This window comes from Epinephelus fuscoguttatus, linkage group LG16 (genome assembly GCF_011397635.1).
Source record: "Epinephelus fuscoguttatus linkage group LG16, E.fuscoguttatus.final_Chr_v1".
Classification (NCBI taxonomy): Eukaryota; Metazoa; Chordata; class Actinopteri; order Perciformes; family Serranidae; genus Epinephelus; species Epinephelus fuscoguttatus.
The window spans coordinates 23715100-23730000 of NC_064767.1; the positions used below are offsets into that span (position 1 = coordinate 23715100).

General features: G+C 39.2%; 1 protein-coding gene across 1 annotated transcript; it reads left to right on the forward strand.

The window, feature by feature from the left end:
* The first annotated feature begins 6797 nt into the window (after window positions 1–6797).
* On the forward strand, window positions 6798–14398 carry si:dkey-103j14.5 (isoaspartyl peptidase/L-asparaginase). The gene is made up of 7 exons (XM_049600512.1): window positions 6798–6888; window positions 7797–7993; window positions 10136–10278; window positions 10478–10641; window positions 10896–11014; window positions 12300–12410; window positions 13916–14398. Exons 1-7 carry the CDS (start codon window positions 6851–6853, stop codon window positions 14122–14124), a joined length of 981 nt encoding a protein of 326 aa, XP_049456469.1. The 5' UTR covers window positions 6798–6850; the 3' UTR covers window positions 14125–14398.
* Window positions 14399–14901: the final 503 nt, after the last annotated feature.

Here is a 14901-nt window from a genome sequence, read left to right on the forward strand (position 1 = left end):
AGATGAAAGTTTTCTGCAGCTTATAAACAGTCCCTTATGAAAAATAAGTAAGAAATGTATTTGGGAATGCAATATCAATGTTGTGTGGCTTCGTTTAAAACAGAAATAGGCTTATAGGTGCATCATCACCGGCCACTGTAAACTCGTTATTCAGAGCCAGCATGGATAGATTACTAAACAGGTTTACCAGGCACAGACCCAGGGGCCGTAAGAGTCAAGGGCCTCCTTGCCTTCATCTGCAAAATGTCACCTAAAGAGACATGCACTGACTTGAAATAGACTCAGAGTGACCACAAAGGGACAGAGAAAGAGGTGCAAAATTATGCAAATCCAGCTGGACACCAACGTCTTTAAACACTGATATGTGGTTGAATTTAGTTTGTGACATCAGGCGACCAAAATTCAATGTCAGGACAATGTTTAAATGCCAGTGTTAATCAAAGTAGAATACTGGCGACAGATGACATTGATATTGTGTTGGTTTTAAATTGTGTTGTTGAGTAATCAAAACCCAACATTCTCCAAATGTCTCACGCCAACATCATCTTGACATAGAATACACATTTAGTTGTAAGGTATGGAGAACAAAACATCTGCACAATGTCCTTATGGTAACGTCCACACTACATGAAGTTCTAACTATTTGATGTCTGTCTGACATAAGAGTCTGATGTCTTTCTGATGTCAATTTGACATCCAGCAAGCAGGGAAGAGACACAAAAAGACTCACAATGACCGGGGAAAGGGGTACAACAACTACAAAGAAACACAAAATGACTACAAAGAGACACAAAATGACTTCAAAGAGATGCAAAATGACTACAAAGAGACACAAAATGACTACAAAGAGACACAAAATGACTTCAAAGAGATGCAAAATGACTACAAAGAGACACAAAATGACTACAAAGAGACACAAAATGACTTCAAAGCGATGCAAAATTACTACGAAGAGATGCAAAATGACTACGAGACACAAAATGACTTCAAAGAGACAAAATGACTACAAAGAGACACAAAATGACTTAAAAGAGAAGCAAAATGACTACAAAGAGACACAAAATAACTTCAAAAAGATGCAAAATGACTACAAAGAGATGCAAAATGACTACAAAGACACAAAATGACTACAAAGAGAAGCAAAATGACTACAACGAGACACAAAATGACTTCAAAGAGACACAAAATGACTACAAAGAGATGCAAAATGACTACAAAGAGAGACAAAAGAAACACAAAATGACTACAAAGAGATGCAAAGCCACTACAAAGAAAAACAAATTACCCAAAAGAGACACAAAACAACTACAAAGAGACAGAGAATAACTACAGAGAAAGAAAAAAACACAGAGGAAAGCATAGTGGCTACAATGAGAGGCAACAACGACAACAAAACAAACAAACAAACATGCATGCAAAAAATAGGCAAACTCTTTAAAGTCAGCATATCTTGCTCGTAGACGTGGTGGGGCCCTCTGCAGGGGCCCAGTGTCTCATTAGCTACCTGTGAGTGCCAGTCACACTGCTTGAATCATAGCTTATGATATAAGTTTAATTACTGCTAAACCAGTAATGTCATACTAGTAAGAGATAGCACCTTACCTCCAAGAAAAACATTTCTTAACTTATTCGTTTTTGGATTCAGCCCAGGAAAACCTTAATGTATGGTGGCCTGTGAGTTTCTGTTAGAGTCTCTGGCGTAGCTTGTACCTGTAGTAAAGTGTGAAAACTGTAACAGTGTACAGAATAACCTGAGGGACCATAACACTCTGTGTTGCTGTCCATGGTGCTGAACACTGCCTGCGGTGCTGGAAACTCTGGCTGGTTGTGCAGATGTGGTAATTTCTGAAGCCATTATTTTCATTACATGTACTCTAAATGAAAGTATACCACGGGAGTATACAACATAAAGCAATTTATTTCTTTAATTAGGCACTCTACGGGTCATTCATACGGCTCCCTCTTCCCTTAATACTACTGCTCTTGGGTCGTGGAGGCCTTTGGAGAACAACATTGTTCACCCTCATGGGGTACAAGACCTGAACTGAAATCTGAATTTGACTGTGTTAATGTGGAATAAATCACTGTGTAGAATGTTATTTGTAAAGCTCTGCAAAACTATGCCCAGTAGTTTGTTTTTGAATTGCAGCATATGCCATATGGGAAGGGGAGGGAGTGATATCAATGCTGTAATGTCTTGTTTCCTGTTTGATGTGGATTTGACTTTGTATTTGAGATTATCAGTCATTTGTTTTTCCACTCTGCATATATATTAGCTATACAGAGCAATACAATAAGATGTTTAACACCCTATATTTTTAAAGAGCAGAGCTGCAATCCTAAAATAAGAGTGAGAATAAAGTAAGATTTCACTTCACATTCTTTCAGGGACTCAAGGCAGTCAGGTCAAGAGGAGTCTTCTCATCTTAAAGTGAATTATAGGGCACTACTTAAAAAAAAAAATCCAATGTCAAGTGAATGCTTCATTAGGTCTTTATGAAGCATGCATGCTTACACTGCCGGTGTCAGCAATGCACCTCATATGAAACAGCTCTCTTGTCCCGTAGCTGTGATATTGACTGGAATCCTAAAGTCATCGGCGGCGCAGCATGCAGGCAGCTTTACTTACTCACTATTCAATTTGAGCAGGAGAGGCTGGTGATTGTCCAAGTTTAGCGCCACTTGACCTTTAGAGTTGATTCAGGCACTGATAAGAATCATAAGGACTGTGGGGGGAACTACAGACACTGGTGTAAGGCTAGAGAGACAGTTAATTTTTATGTCATTCATGTTTCTTTTCCCTTTATAGGCACCGATTTTGATGAATTAGTTACTGTTAAAAACAGAAATAATATCATAAGACAGTAAAAGAGCTGCGACTAATGATTATTTTCATGTTGATTAATCTGTTGTTTATTTTCTTGACAAATCGATTAGTTGTTCGGTCTATTAAATGTCAGAAAAGGGTGAAAAATGTCAATCAGTGTGTCCCAAAGCACAAGGTAACATCCTCCACTGTTTTGTACGCAACCCAAAGATATTCAGTTTACTGTCATAGAGGAGCAAAGAAACCAGAAAATATTCACATATAAGAAGCTGGAATCAGAGAATTTAGACTTTTTTTCTTTTAAATTTGATCTTATTTGGCATTACAGCTCTTGCTAATTGCTATTTCCGCTCATTTATGAAATGGCAACCCGTCCTCCAAGGAGCCAATGTTGATCACAACTTGCATGTCTTCACCATTACTTTTTTTTATAATTAACGATTAATGTCTCTCTGAAATGAGGCGCAATTTTATTTTTCTGCTTGAAATCCTAAAATACAGTCAGTAACTGGGCCCATGTCGCCCAGTACTGTCTCTGTATTTCATGCTTGCTGAACCTTTACTGATTTAATTTAATTCAGTGAAATGATTCATGACAATGATGATAATCCCACCGCTGTTACACTGGCTACTAATGGTGATGATGACTATGACTGTTAATGTGGTTTAATCTTGTAATCCTTTAGTATGATTTTGCATTTGGACCAAAGCAGGAAGGCTGAGATTTGTCAAAAAAAACCAGACAAACGCACAATGTGCTCCTTCACCAAGACGTTACAGGAAAGAGGGAAAGGAAATCTGGATTGGGAAACAGTTTGTACGGTGATGTTTATCAGTGCAGAGAGAAGACTTTTATCAGACTGCTGCAGTGATGGACAGTTGATTTTAACTTTAACACTCTGTGCCAACACCGAAACTATTCAAAGTGTTTCAACTTGGATTTGATGCATTCTTGCAGCTCTCTAGTGGTCAGAGTGCAACATCGCATATTTCACCGCTGCATCTAATGCAGATTCATGGATTTCTTTATTTTAAAATATTTTCTAAAACAGTGGGGCCACAGGTTAAGTAATAATCTTTTCTTTAATTAAAAGAGGATCTTAAGGCCATTTTATTTTGTGCTGTCATCTAGTGTTGTGTTTTTTTCCTGTCTTTTCATTTTCTATATCCGCATTGCCTCTGAAGGTGTATACATGTTCAAATCTCTTTTATTCAGTATCTGTTAATATATACAGTTGGTTACTTTTATAAAAAATAACATAACTTTTTGTCATATTTGCAGTAACTGTCACTACATCCACACAAAAGTACATGAGACGGAAGATGATAATAATAATAATAAACTTTATTTATATGGTACCTTTCAAAACATAAATGTGCTGTACAATCAAACTAAACACAATTAGCACACAAAAAGAATAAAATAAATAATGTCATAAAATGTTGTCTAGCAAAAGATAAAATAAGGAAGGCAAAACTAAAATCAAAATAATAAAATGTCATTAAAATCAGTAAGATAGCAATTAAATAGACACACAGCTCAGACAGAGTCAGGATAAGCTTTCTGGTAGAAGTATATTTTTCAGAGAGACTTTAACGAAGCCAGTGACTCAGACAGCCTTATATCCTCAGGCAGGTCATTTCAGAGCCTCAGGGCCCTGGTGGCAAAAGCTCTGTCCCCTTTGGTCCTCAGTCTGAACTCTGGGACAAGAAGAAGACTTCAAACTACACAGAGGTTCATAAGGGACTAACAGGTCTGAAATGTAGTCTGAAGCCAGGCCATGAAGAGCCTTTAAAGTAATTGATAAGATTTCAAAATCGATGCTTAAACAAACAGGGAGCCAAGGCCAAAACTGGTGTGATGTGGTCGTGCTTCTTGGTTTTGGTTTCCTGCTCTCAATGCAATGTGAGTCTTTTATTTGCAATATTTGTTTGCCTTGTGCATTTAATAAAAGTCTTTGAGGGATATTTTACACTAGTACACTTTATTTACTGGTGTTAATCTGTGTGTAGATGAAGATTTATATGACAGGAAAGATGATGCTAACATTGACTTTACCTGTTTATACATTTTTGGCACATTTAAAGGGTCGGTGCTGCTTGACTTTGCAGGAGTTTGTTGTGTATCACAGAATATTATGGGAAAATACAGTTCAGGTTAAAGGACGACAGAGAGAAGGTTAGCAAACTACGATGACTTTGTTATTGGGAGGCAGGTAAACATGCATCAAGATGTAACAAAATGGCGCCCTTGAAACAGCACTGACATTAACAGCAGATTCTTCTCAGTGTCGAACTTTGTTACTTATGGTTCTCCTACACCCCACAGAGTTTAGTTGTGTTGTTCCTAACACCAAGTTTCCTCTGTTAAACTTCTGTTTATTGCCCAAATTAAGTTTCCTGCCTAAAGCTTCAGACACAGATCAACAATTAACAAACCCAACAATCTTTTGTTTTAGGCCACAAATATTAACAATCCCTCTAAAATCTGCCCACCCTAGAATATGAAAGATAACTGATCTATTAACAGGATGGTAGTGATTACTAAGTGGGCAGCAATGCTGTAAACATGCCTGTATTCCTATTATGATTGCTTGGCCAGTTGATAAATTCTGTCCTCTCCCTGCCCCCTGTTAGCTCCACCTCCGTCAAGTCAAACACAAGAATCCCAAAAGGGATTCAAACTTTGCTTTCAAAATAAAACTACGTAAACCTGACATACAAAACAGAGTGGGGGTACAATAAACTGTACATGTGTTACACAAGACAATATGCATGTAACAGAGCTGTAGCATCTACGCTAAAGTCAAGTCAGAGGAGGAGGAGGAGGGAGATATTAGGAGCACTATGGACACACAAGATCCTGTACACTGTTCAGAAAGGGCAGTACATTCTTCTAGATGGTAGATGGATGACTCGTGGGAGTATACTTTAACTTGTGATGTGTATGTCCATCACAAGTTTGGTCTTTAATTTAATTAAAAGTTGTGTTAAAAAGTCTTAAATTTAACTTCTTTATACCTGTAGACACCCTGTATAGACACATCCCCACATGCAAAAATCTAGATTTGAATTCTCCATTATATTGAACAACAGGGTTATACACTCAGTTGTTGACTGTTGTATTAGACTGCATTCATTTTAGCCACAAGTACCTAATACACTGGCAACTGAGTGTCTATCTGCACTGTAATCATTTGAAATGCATTTTAGAAAAAGGTCTTAAAGCCACAACTCTTGGCCTTTATTCATTCATACATCAATTTAAAAAGCCAACTCCCACGTGTCCCCACAGAAGCCCATCACTTATAGTCACTGTCTTCTTTATTAATTCAGCTGGGTTTATCTGAAGCTCACTGTCTCCATCTGCTGGTGGCAAAGCTGACATACAGAGTGATGATGGTTAGCAGGGGAGGTTGCTGTCTGATTATGGGGCTCATCCTCATAATCCAACATAAATCCCAGATGGAGTCTCAAGCAAAATCTGTAAACATGTAAAATGTGTTATACCCTCACAGTGATGTGACAGTAGATACAGCAGGTTTGAAAAAACCTAGAAAAAAACTTAGATAGCTATAGATTTCACCACCAAAGGTATATTGCTCTTATGTTTGGTATGTAAAATATAAACAGAAACAAACAACAACATCAAAACTCCAATATTTTAGTGCAAGCCAGAAGGTAAGATGGGGCCTGAGAGAGGCATTCAAAAAATAAAAAGACATTCTGTTTTAAAGCAAAATCTCCTGTGTGACGTTTGGGTGAGATTTTTTGAATGTGTGAATATGAATGCTTTAATAAGTGTGCTGTCAAAAGAACAGCAGGAAACAGAAAGTCCATTCATCTGTCCACTTTATTTTAAGATTGTTTTTCTTACAACTTTTATTAGGGTTTTATTTTGAAAGGTTTCACCGGAAGTCTCACCTTGACTTGTACTAAACTTGACGTCAGTGTGCAGGCGCTGGTCTATGGTGGGAATGTACAGGAGCAAAACACTTCACAAATCCGACGAGTCACGTGAACATGGCGGACGGTGTCTTGAAGCCAGGAGACCGGGAGAGGTAAGAAAAGTCCAAATACTTAATTCAGTGTTGCTACATCATGTTTTTCAACCGGATGCACAAAACTATGTCAAACAATTATTGTCTGCTTAGAGTAATCAGTGTGTCCGAGGAGGCTGTGCGCACACACACACACACACACACACACACACACACACACACACACACACACACTGCCTGAGGGATCAACACGTGTCCTACAGTTTAGTCCTTAACTCAGATCAACACTTGAAAATATGTATGGATCAGCTGAAGGCTGCATCAAATGAATGAATGAATGAATGAATGAATCATCCAACCATAGAAATAATCTAATTTTTTATTTGCACCCAATACACGCAAGCACACAGGTTTAAATGGCAAAAAGCAGAGGGCAGTTACAGCTGTACTGATTTATTATAGTTTGTAGTTGCTGCAGCCACTTGAATAAATATGTTATGCAAAGATAGCTAATACAGCAGGGTACAGTGATTCATCAAAGTAAAGTATATGTTTGCATTTTATTTACCCAGGCAGGTAAATTATGAACAATAAAAGCTTAATGTGGACTGGAGAAGAACATCAATAATATTGATGATCAGATCCCTCTACTGCACACATTTTGATGGCACATGCTGAAAATTATTCAACGTCATTTACTGATTCACTTTGGCCCCTTTTATTGCAAAAAAAACCCCCCCAACTAATTCATAGATCATAAGACAACAGTTAGAGAGCAATAAAAACATCAGAAAATCTTCCAAAAATGTCAACAAATTATGAAACAAAGACCTGAAAAACACTTGAAAGGTATTTACATATATGACTTGATACAGTCATATTGATTCTCATGTATAATATATTTCCTCATCTATATCTTTTCTGAGACTCCATAAACCACTTCCTTTTCTTTTTTCTTTTTCCTGCAGGGACTCAAAGATGTCAACCATCATGGTTGTGCATGGTGGAGCATGGGCCATACCGGATGAGCTGGCTGAGTCCAGTGTTGATGGAGTCAAGTTTGCAGCATGTGAAGGGTCTAAGGTGCTGAAAGGAGGAGGAAGTGCACTTGATGCTGTCGAGGCGGCTGTGAGGTCTATGGAGGATAACACTGAGTTTAATGCAGGTATACTCTACACCAGGGACACTCAGCTAACAGCTCATGCTTAAGTGCTGTGTGGCTCACAGACTATTTTCTCATTGTATACTTGTATACTTGTATACTGCCAGATATTAATACATACTTTCAACATATTGTACCACAGTAGCCAGAACTATAACTATAATATTATTACTTTCAATAATGTTGTTGTAAGCTACTGTCATTACCTGCATCTCTCTCTCTCTCTCTCTCTCTCTCTTTCTCTGTCTCATTGTGTCATGTGGATTACTGTTAATTTGTTATGCTGATCTGTTCTGTACGACATCTATTGCACGTCTGTCCGTCCTGGAAGAGGGATCCCTCCTCAGTTGCTCTTCCTGAGGTTTCTACCGTTTTTTTCCCCCGTTAAAGGGTTTTTTTGGGGGGAGTTTTTCCTTATCTGCTGTGAGGGTCATAAGGACAGAGGGATGTCGTATGCTGTAAAGCCCTGTGAGGCAAATTGTGATTTGTGATATTGGGCTTTATAAATAAAATTGAATTGAAATTGAATTAAATTCACAATGAAAATAAACGGATTCACACTGATTTAAGCTTTGACTGTAAACAAGGTGCCAGAGTGCATAAATAAGCATCAAAATAGAGTTTGTTTATCAAAAAGAAGTGCCAGGGGAGGAACCTGGGGACCCCCTAACAGCCCCAAATGTCCTCAAAGCCTAGAAACTTCCCTGCATACACCTGAAGTGTGCAGGGCTGCTGCAACTGGATTGACCTCTTGGCAAAGTTCAGTGACGACAACAAATGTTCAAAGGTTGAAATTGGCCAAGTCAGTAATTAAATATACTGATAAATATTGTCATTGTTTCTTTATGTAGTGGCCCTTGGCCATCTGATAAAGGAAATTGAGTGTCCCTGCTCTATACAGTTATCCTTACCAACATTTATTGACCAAACAGCAGGGTGGCCATGGGTCTCAATTGTTTTTTTAGTCACATCACAAATGTAATTTTTGGTGTTGGTGCTATAGGAAACATAATTTTAACAGGAGGGAAACACTATTCGACAATTTTACCAGACCTCGACACGACACCTGTATGTGTGCAAGGCCCCTTTTTTGTCCCTTCAATGCACTTAGATCACGCAATGAGTCTGCATCAGTAAACTTAGACCTTACAAGCTATGAAAAATGGGAAAAAAAGGACAAAAAGCTTAAAAGAATAACAGCAATTACTCATGATGATTAAAGCCAGTGCCTGGAAATGTTTACGAAGCAAACTGCATTGTAGGTGGAAGGTGTTTCAAACGTGGTGAAATTTTAGAAAAAGGTCTTAAAGCTACAACTCTTGGCTTTTATTCATTCATACATCAGTTTAAAAAGCCAACTCCCACCTGTCCCCACAGAAGCCCATCACGTATAATCACTATCCTCTTTATTAATTCAGCTGGATTTGTCTGAAGCTCACTGTCTCCATCTGCTGGTGGCAATGCCGACATACATGTACAGTCAGAGTCAGAGTAATGATGGTTAGAGGAGGTGAGGTTGCTTTCTGATTATGGGGCTTATCTGCATGATCAGACATTGATCACAGATGGAATCGCAACCAAAATCTGTAAATCTGTATAATGTGTTGTAACTTCATGGTGATGTGAGGTGGTGTCTGTTCACTGGCGCCATGGCTCACATGGACACATAGACAAGTGTTTTTCTACAATAAAGCTACATTAAAACTAGATTTTTAACCTTTCAAAGCTTTTTAATTATACATGAACACCTAGTGAATCTTGAAGGTCTTATGGTGCCTGCATTTTAAGTGCCAAACAAAGCGAACCACAACCAAAATGTGCTCTTTTGCACTCTTTTGTCACCACCCTGTGGACTTGTGATGATGTAGCAGGCAGCATAAAACCTGTGCACACTAAGGAAATCTCCAGTGTGTCCTTCTCGCACTCCCTCTGTCTGCTGTTGTTAGATTTAATTTAGTTTCTCAGGGCTGGTTAAGGCCGTCCAGTTTACACGGGCGCTCACTGAACACACCAATAGTCAACCCTACAATATTGTTGCAATAATAATATCGAGGTATGTGGTCAAAAATATTGTGATATTTGATTTTCTTCATGTCTCCCAGCCCTAGAGCTGCTGTATAAGTAAGTCACTGGTTGTGATTGTAGGGCACGGAGCAACGCTAAATGCCGCTGGAGAAGTGGAGATGGATGCCATTATCATGGATGGAAAGACGCTTTCCAGTGGCGCCGTGTCCGCAGTGAAGAACATTACCAACCCTGTGTCACTGGCACGGGCAGTGATGGAGAAGGTGTCGTCTTAAATTCTTTGTTTTTGTCTCTCTTTAAAAGAAACAGTCAGAGACCACTGATTGGTTTATAAATGTCTCTAATGTGAAGCAGCATCTGTGTGCAATAAACTGACTTATATTACCTATCAATAAAAATGTCTTAAAATCCATTTTCCCGCTGAATTTTTACTTACATGTTCGCTGCCACTGAAAACTTCAGACCACCAACGTCGTCTTGACGAGCAGAGGTGCAAACCTGTTTGCAGAGAGCATTGGCATGGCCACAGTTCCCACTGACACACTGGTGTCTGTGTATGAGAGGAAAGAGTGGGAGAGGCGCAAGGCTTATGTTACTGGAGTTATGGAGGATTTCAACTCTCAGTGGTGAGTACCTGCAGTGTTTGACTTTATTTTGACCCCTTCAAGTCTGGACTCAGATTTCCTCATTCATCTCTTCACAGCATCTTTTCAGGCTTAATAACCCAGTGTGACTCTAACCTGAAATAAAATAAACAGAAACTCTGGGGCCTGCTTGGTAGAGAATGTGGGTGTGTGTGTGTATTGGAGAGTGAGAGGAAATGTTAGCTACATAAAAAGTGAAATATGTTCACCTTTATCACCTTATGTTCTCATCCTAGGGCCCATGATACTGTTGGGGCGGTTGCTTTGGACTGTGCTGGTAATGTTGCATGTGCAACATCAACTGGAGGGATCAGACATAAAATGGTTGGCAGAGTGGGAGACTCTCCGATCATCGGTATGACCTCATTTCTTGCTCTGTCTCAAATAGCATTTTTTACACTGTGAGCTGCAGTCAAAGGCTAACTTCAGTGTTTTCAAACTAGACCGTGTTTTCCCATATTTTTGTGTCTACATGACCACTGAGAGGGCTGCAGCTGTAGCAGCAAAACAGGCTCTGATGTAACCTCTTAGGGCATATGCACTGTTAGTGTATGTCTTCTAAAAGTGCTTGTTTTGCCACTGATGAGGTTAAATTGTTATTTTAAGTGTCATTATGGAAAGGATCCTTACAGAGACAGACCATTTTCTTAAAGAGTAAGATCCTTTTTGTTTAACCAAAAGCAGCCCCGAAATTGCTATCGCCAAACCCCAAGACTCCATTTAAATAAACAGTAATATTAGCATGTATAGAGCCAGCATACACTCACCAGCCACTTTATTAGGTACAGCTGTTTGACTTGCTAGTCAACACAAACAGCTCATCAGCCAATCACGTGGCAGCAACTCAATGCATTTAGGTATGCAGACATGCTCATGACGACCTACTGAATTTCAAACCGAACATGTTTTAGCTTTTCTTGCACAGATTTTTAATTAAGGAACATGATTCATTGTAATCCCTCGAGGCAATCACACACCATCAATGTATGTATCTCAAAGTGCGTGCATGTCACTAACAGGTTTAGCTTGTTACTTTAAGTATCTGACAACGTTTCGGATAGAACTCTACAGAGAGCAACCTTTTTTAGAATACGATCCTTTTGGTTTCATAAAACACAGCCCTGAAATTTTTATCACCAAACCCAACAAACTCAATTTAAATAAACTGTAATGTTAGTGTGTTTAGAGCCAGCATATTATCACATCTGATGAGGTTGAGTTAAGGGTTTATTTCAACCAAACCTGAGTAGTGATTGTTGGAACAGTGGAAAGACGAATCAAGATGGCTTTTTAAGTTTCATTTTGTTCCTGTTGACTTTGAATAAAGTGGGTTTTACAATGACAAAATTACTTTTTGTTTAAATGGAGAGTCTTGGTTTGTCTTTCCACTATTCTGACACTCACCAACTCTAGTTCGGCTGAAAAAAACCCCTGAATTCATAGAGTTAGATGTAAAGATATGCTGGCTCTATTCACGCTAAAATTACAGTTTATTTAGCACTTCTGTTTCCTGATTATAATTAAATTTTTCTAGTATTTACGGACACCAATGTGTGAAATTGAGCAACTGAAAAATAAAAGAAAGAAAGAAAAGAAGTTGATTAATGTTGTGTTTTTCAACGTTCCCTCATGTAAATAAGGCTCTGGAGCATATGCAGACAACTTCACTGGTGCAGTGTCTTGTACCGGTCATGGAGAGTCTATCCTTAAAGTCACACTGGCCAGACTCATTCTTTCACACGTTGCACAAGGTGAAGTATCACACTTTGAATACTCTACATCAAGACAAACCGCATATATCTGACTTTATCGAGTGAATATAATTTGATGTCACTATGTCTGTTTCATGCTGTAATAAATAATAACATTAATTAGATACTTTAGGACAGATAGAATGAAATGTGAGCTTCTGTTTACTCCAAGTTCCCACTTTGATTTAAATTTAGCAGTTAAAACAAGTTTTTAGGTCTTATTTATCTGAAAATAGCATTTATACACTGAACAAAAATATAAACGCAACACTTTCGTTTTTGCTCTCATTTTTCATGAGCTGAACTCAAAGATCTAAAACATATTCTATATACACAAAAGACCATTTCCTCACAAATGTTGTTCACAAATCTGTCTAAATCTGTGCTAGTGAGCACTTCTCCTTTGCCGAGATAATCCATCCCACCTCACAGGTGTGGCATATCAAGATGCTGATTAGACAGCATGATTATTGCACAGGTGTGCCTTAGGCTGGCCACAATAAAAGGCCACTCTGAAATGTGCAGTTTTGCTTTACTGGGGGAGTCTGGGGGGGTCAGAAAACCAGTCAGTATCTGGTGTGACCACCATTTGCCTCACGTAGTGCAACACACCTCCTTCACATAGAGTTGATCAGGTTGTTGATTGTGGCCTGTGGAATGTTGGTCCACTCCTATTCAATGGCTGTGTGAAGTTGCTGGATATTGGCAGGAACTGGAACACGCTGTCGTATACGCCGACCCAGAGCATCCCAAACATGTTCAATTGGTTACGACGACGAACTACAGTCAGGTCGAGACCCTGATGAGGACGACAAGCACGTAGATGAGCTTCCCTGAGACCGTTTCTGACAGTTCGTGCAGAAATTCTTTGGTTATGCAAACCGATTGTTGCAACAGCTGTCCGGGTGGCTGGTCTCAGACAATCCTGGAGGTGAACATGCTGGATGTGAGGTCCTGGGCTGGTGTGGTTACACGTTGTCTGCGGTTGTGAGGCCGGTTGGATGTACTGCCAAATTGTCTGAAACGCCTTTGGAGATGGCTTATGGTAGAGAAATGAACATTCAATTCACGGGCAACATCTCTGGTGGACATTCCTGCAGTCAGCATGCCAATTGCACGCTCCCTCAAAACTTGCGACATCTGTGGCATTGTGCGGTGTGATAAAACTGAACATTTTAGAGTGGCCTTTTATTGTGGCCAGCCTAAGGCACACCTGTGCAATAATCATGCTGTCTAATCAACATCTTGATATGCCACACCTGTGAGGTGGGATGGATTATCTCGGCAAAGGAGAAGTGCTCACTAACACAGATTTAGACAGATTTGTGAACAATATTTGTGAGGAAATGGTCTTTTGTGTGTATAGAAAATGTTTTAGATCTTTGAGTTCAGTTCATGAAAAATGAGAGCAAAAACAGAAGTGTTGTGTTTATATTTTTGTTCAGTGTAGATTTCATTTATTACTACTTTCCATCTATGTCCATGTTTCCTCCTCTCCTACGCAGGTAAATCACTGGCTGATTCTTCCCAGTTGTCTCTGAAGTACATGGGAGACCGTGTTCAGGGTGCAGGAGGTGCTATTGCAGTTTCTCCGTCAGGACAGTGGGCAGTCGCCTTTACCACAGTGCGAATGGCTTGGGCAGCAGTGGATGGTGATGTTCTGTGTTATGGATTAAACCCAGGCGAAAGATTTAAAGAGCAGTTAGCCCAATAACCATTTTAACACTGTTTTTAATCCTTGAATAGTGTGAAGCCACATAATAGAAAACTATATTTCTACTAATTTACTGTTCAATGAATAGTGTTTTTTTTATCTTGCTAATCTGTGATGTCACAGTTATGTATTTTATGAATGTACAGTGAAATTTAAACTGTAAAGATGGAGAAGGTGGAAATATATGAGTATAGAAGTTTCAAGATCTCTGTAATTTGAGCAGCTAGTGCATACATTTAACTAGTTTGCCTTATTCCCTAAACTCTGGATTGTATTTTATATAAGCTAATGTTGGATGTTTGTCCCAAGTGCTTTATTTTAGGCAACTGGACTTGCTTGAGTTTCTTGAAGATGTGTTTCACCTCTCATCCAAGAGGCTTCTTCAGTTCTCTTCTCTTCTCTTCAGTGAACTGAAGAAGCCTCTTGGATGAGAGGTGAAACGTCTTCAAGAAACCCAGTGAAGTCCAGCTGCCTATGATGTAGCACTTAGGATTGCCATGACCTAGGTGACTGAGAATCTTCACCAGCATATTGGATGTCTGGTTTATTTTTTTTTTTAAATCTCTCTGGGGTTGTGTTAGTTTATTTCTCCATGTGTGTTTCTCCACCCAAAACTGTCCAAGGCACCTCTCTGCCTTGCTTGACAATGTGCTTTACATTTTGCCTCTCATTCACCCATTCTTATTCATACTCCAATGGTGGTGAAGCTGCTATACGAGGCGCAGGCCTGCCTTTAGGGAGTAACTTTGAGTTCAATGTCTCACTCAAGGACACATC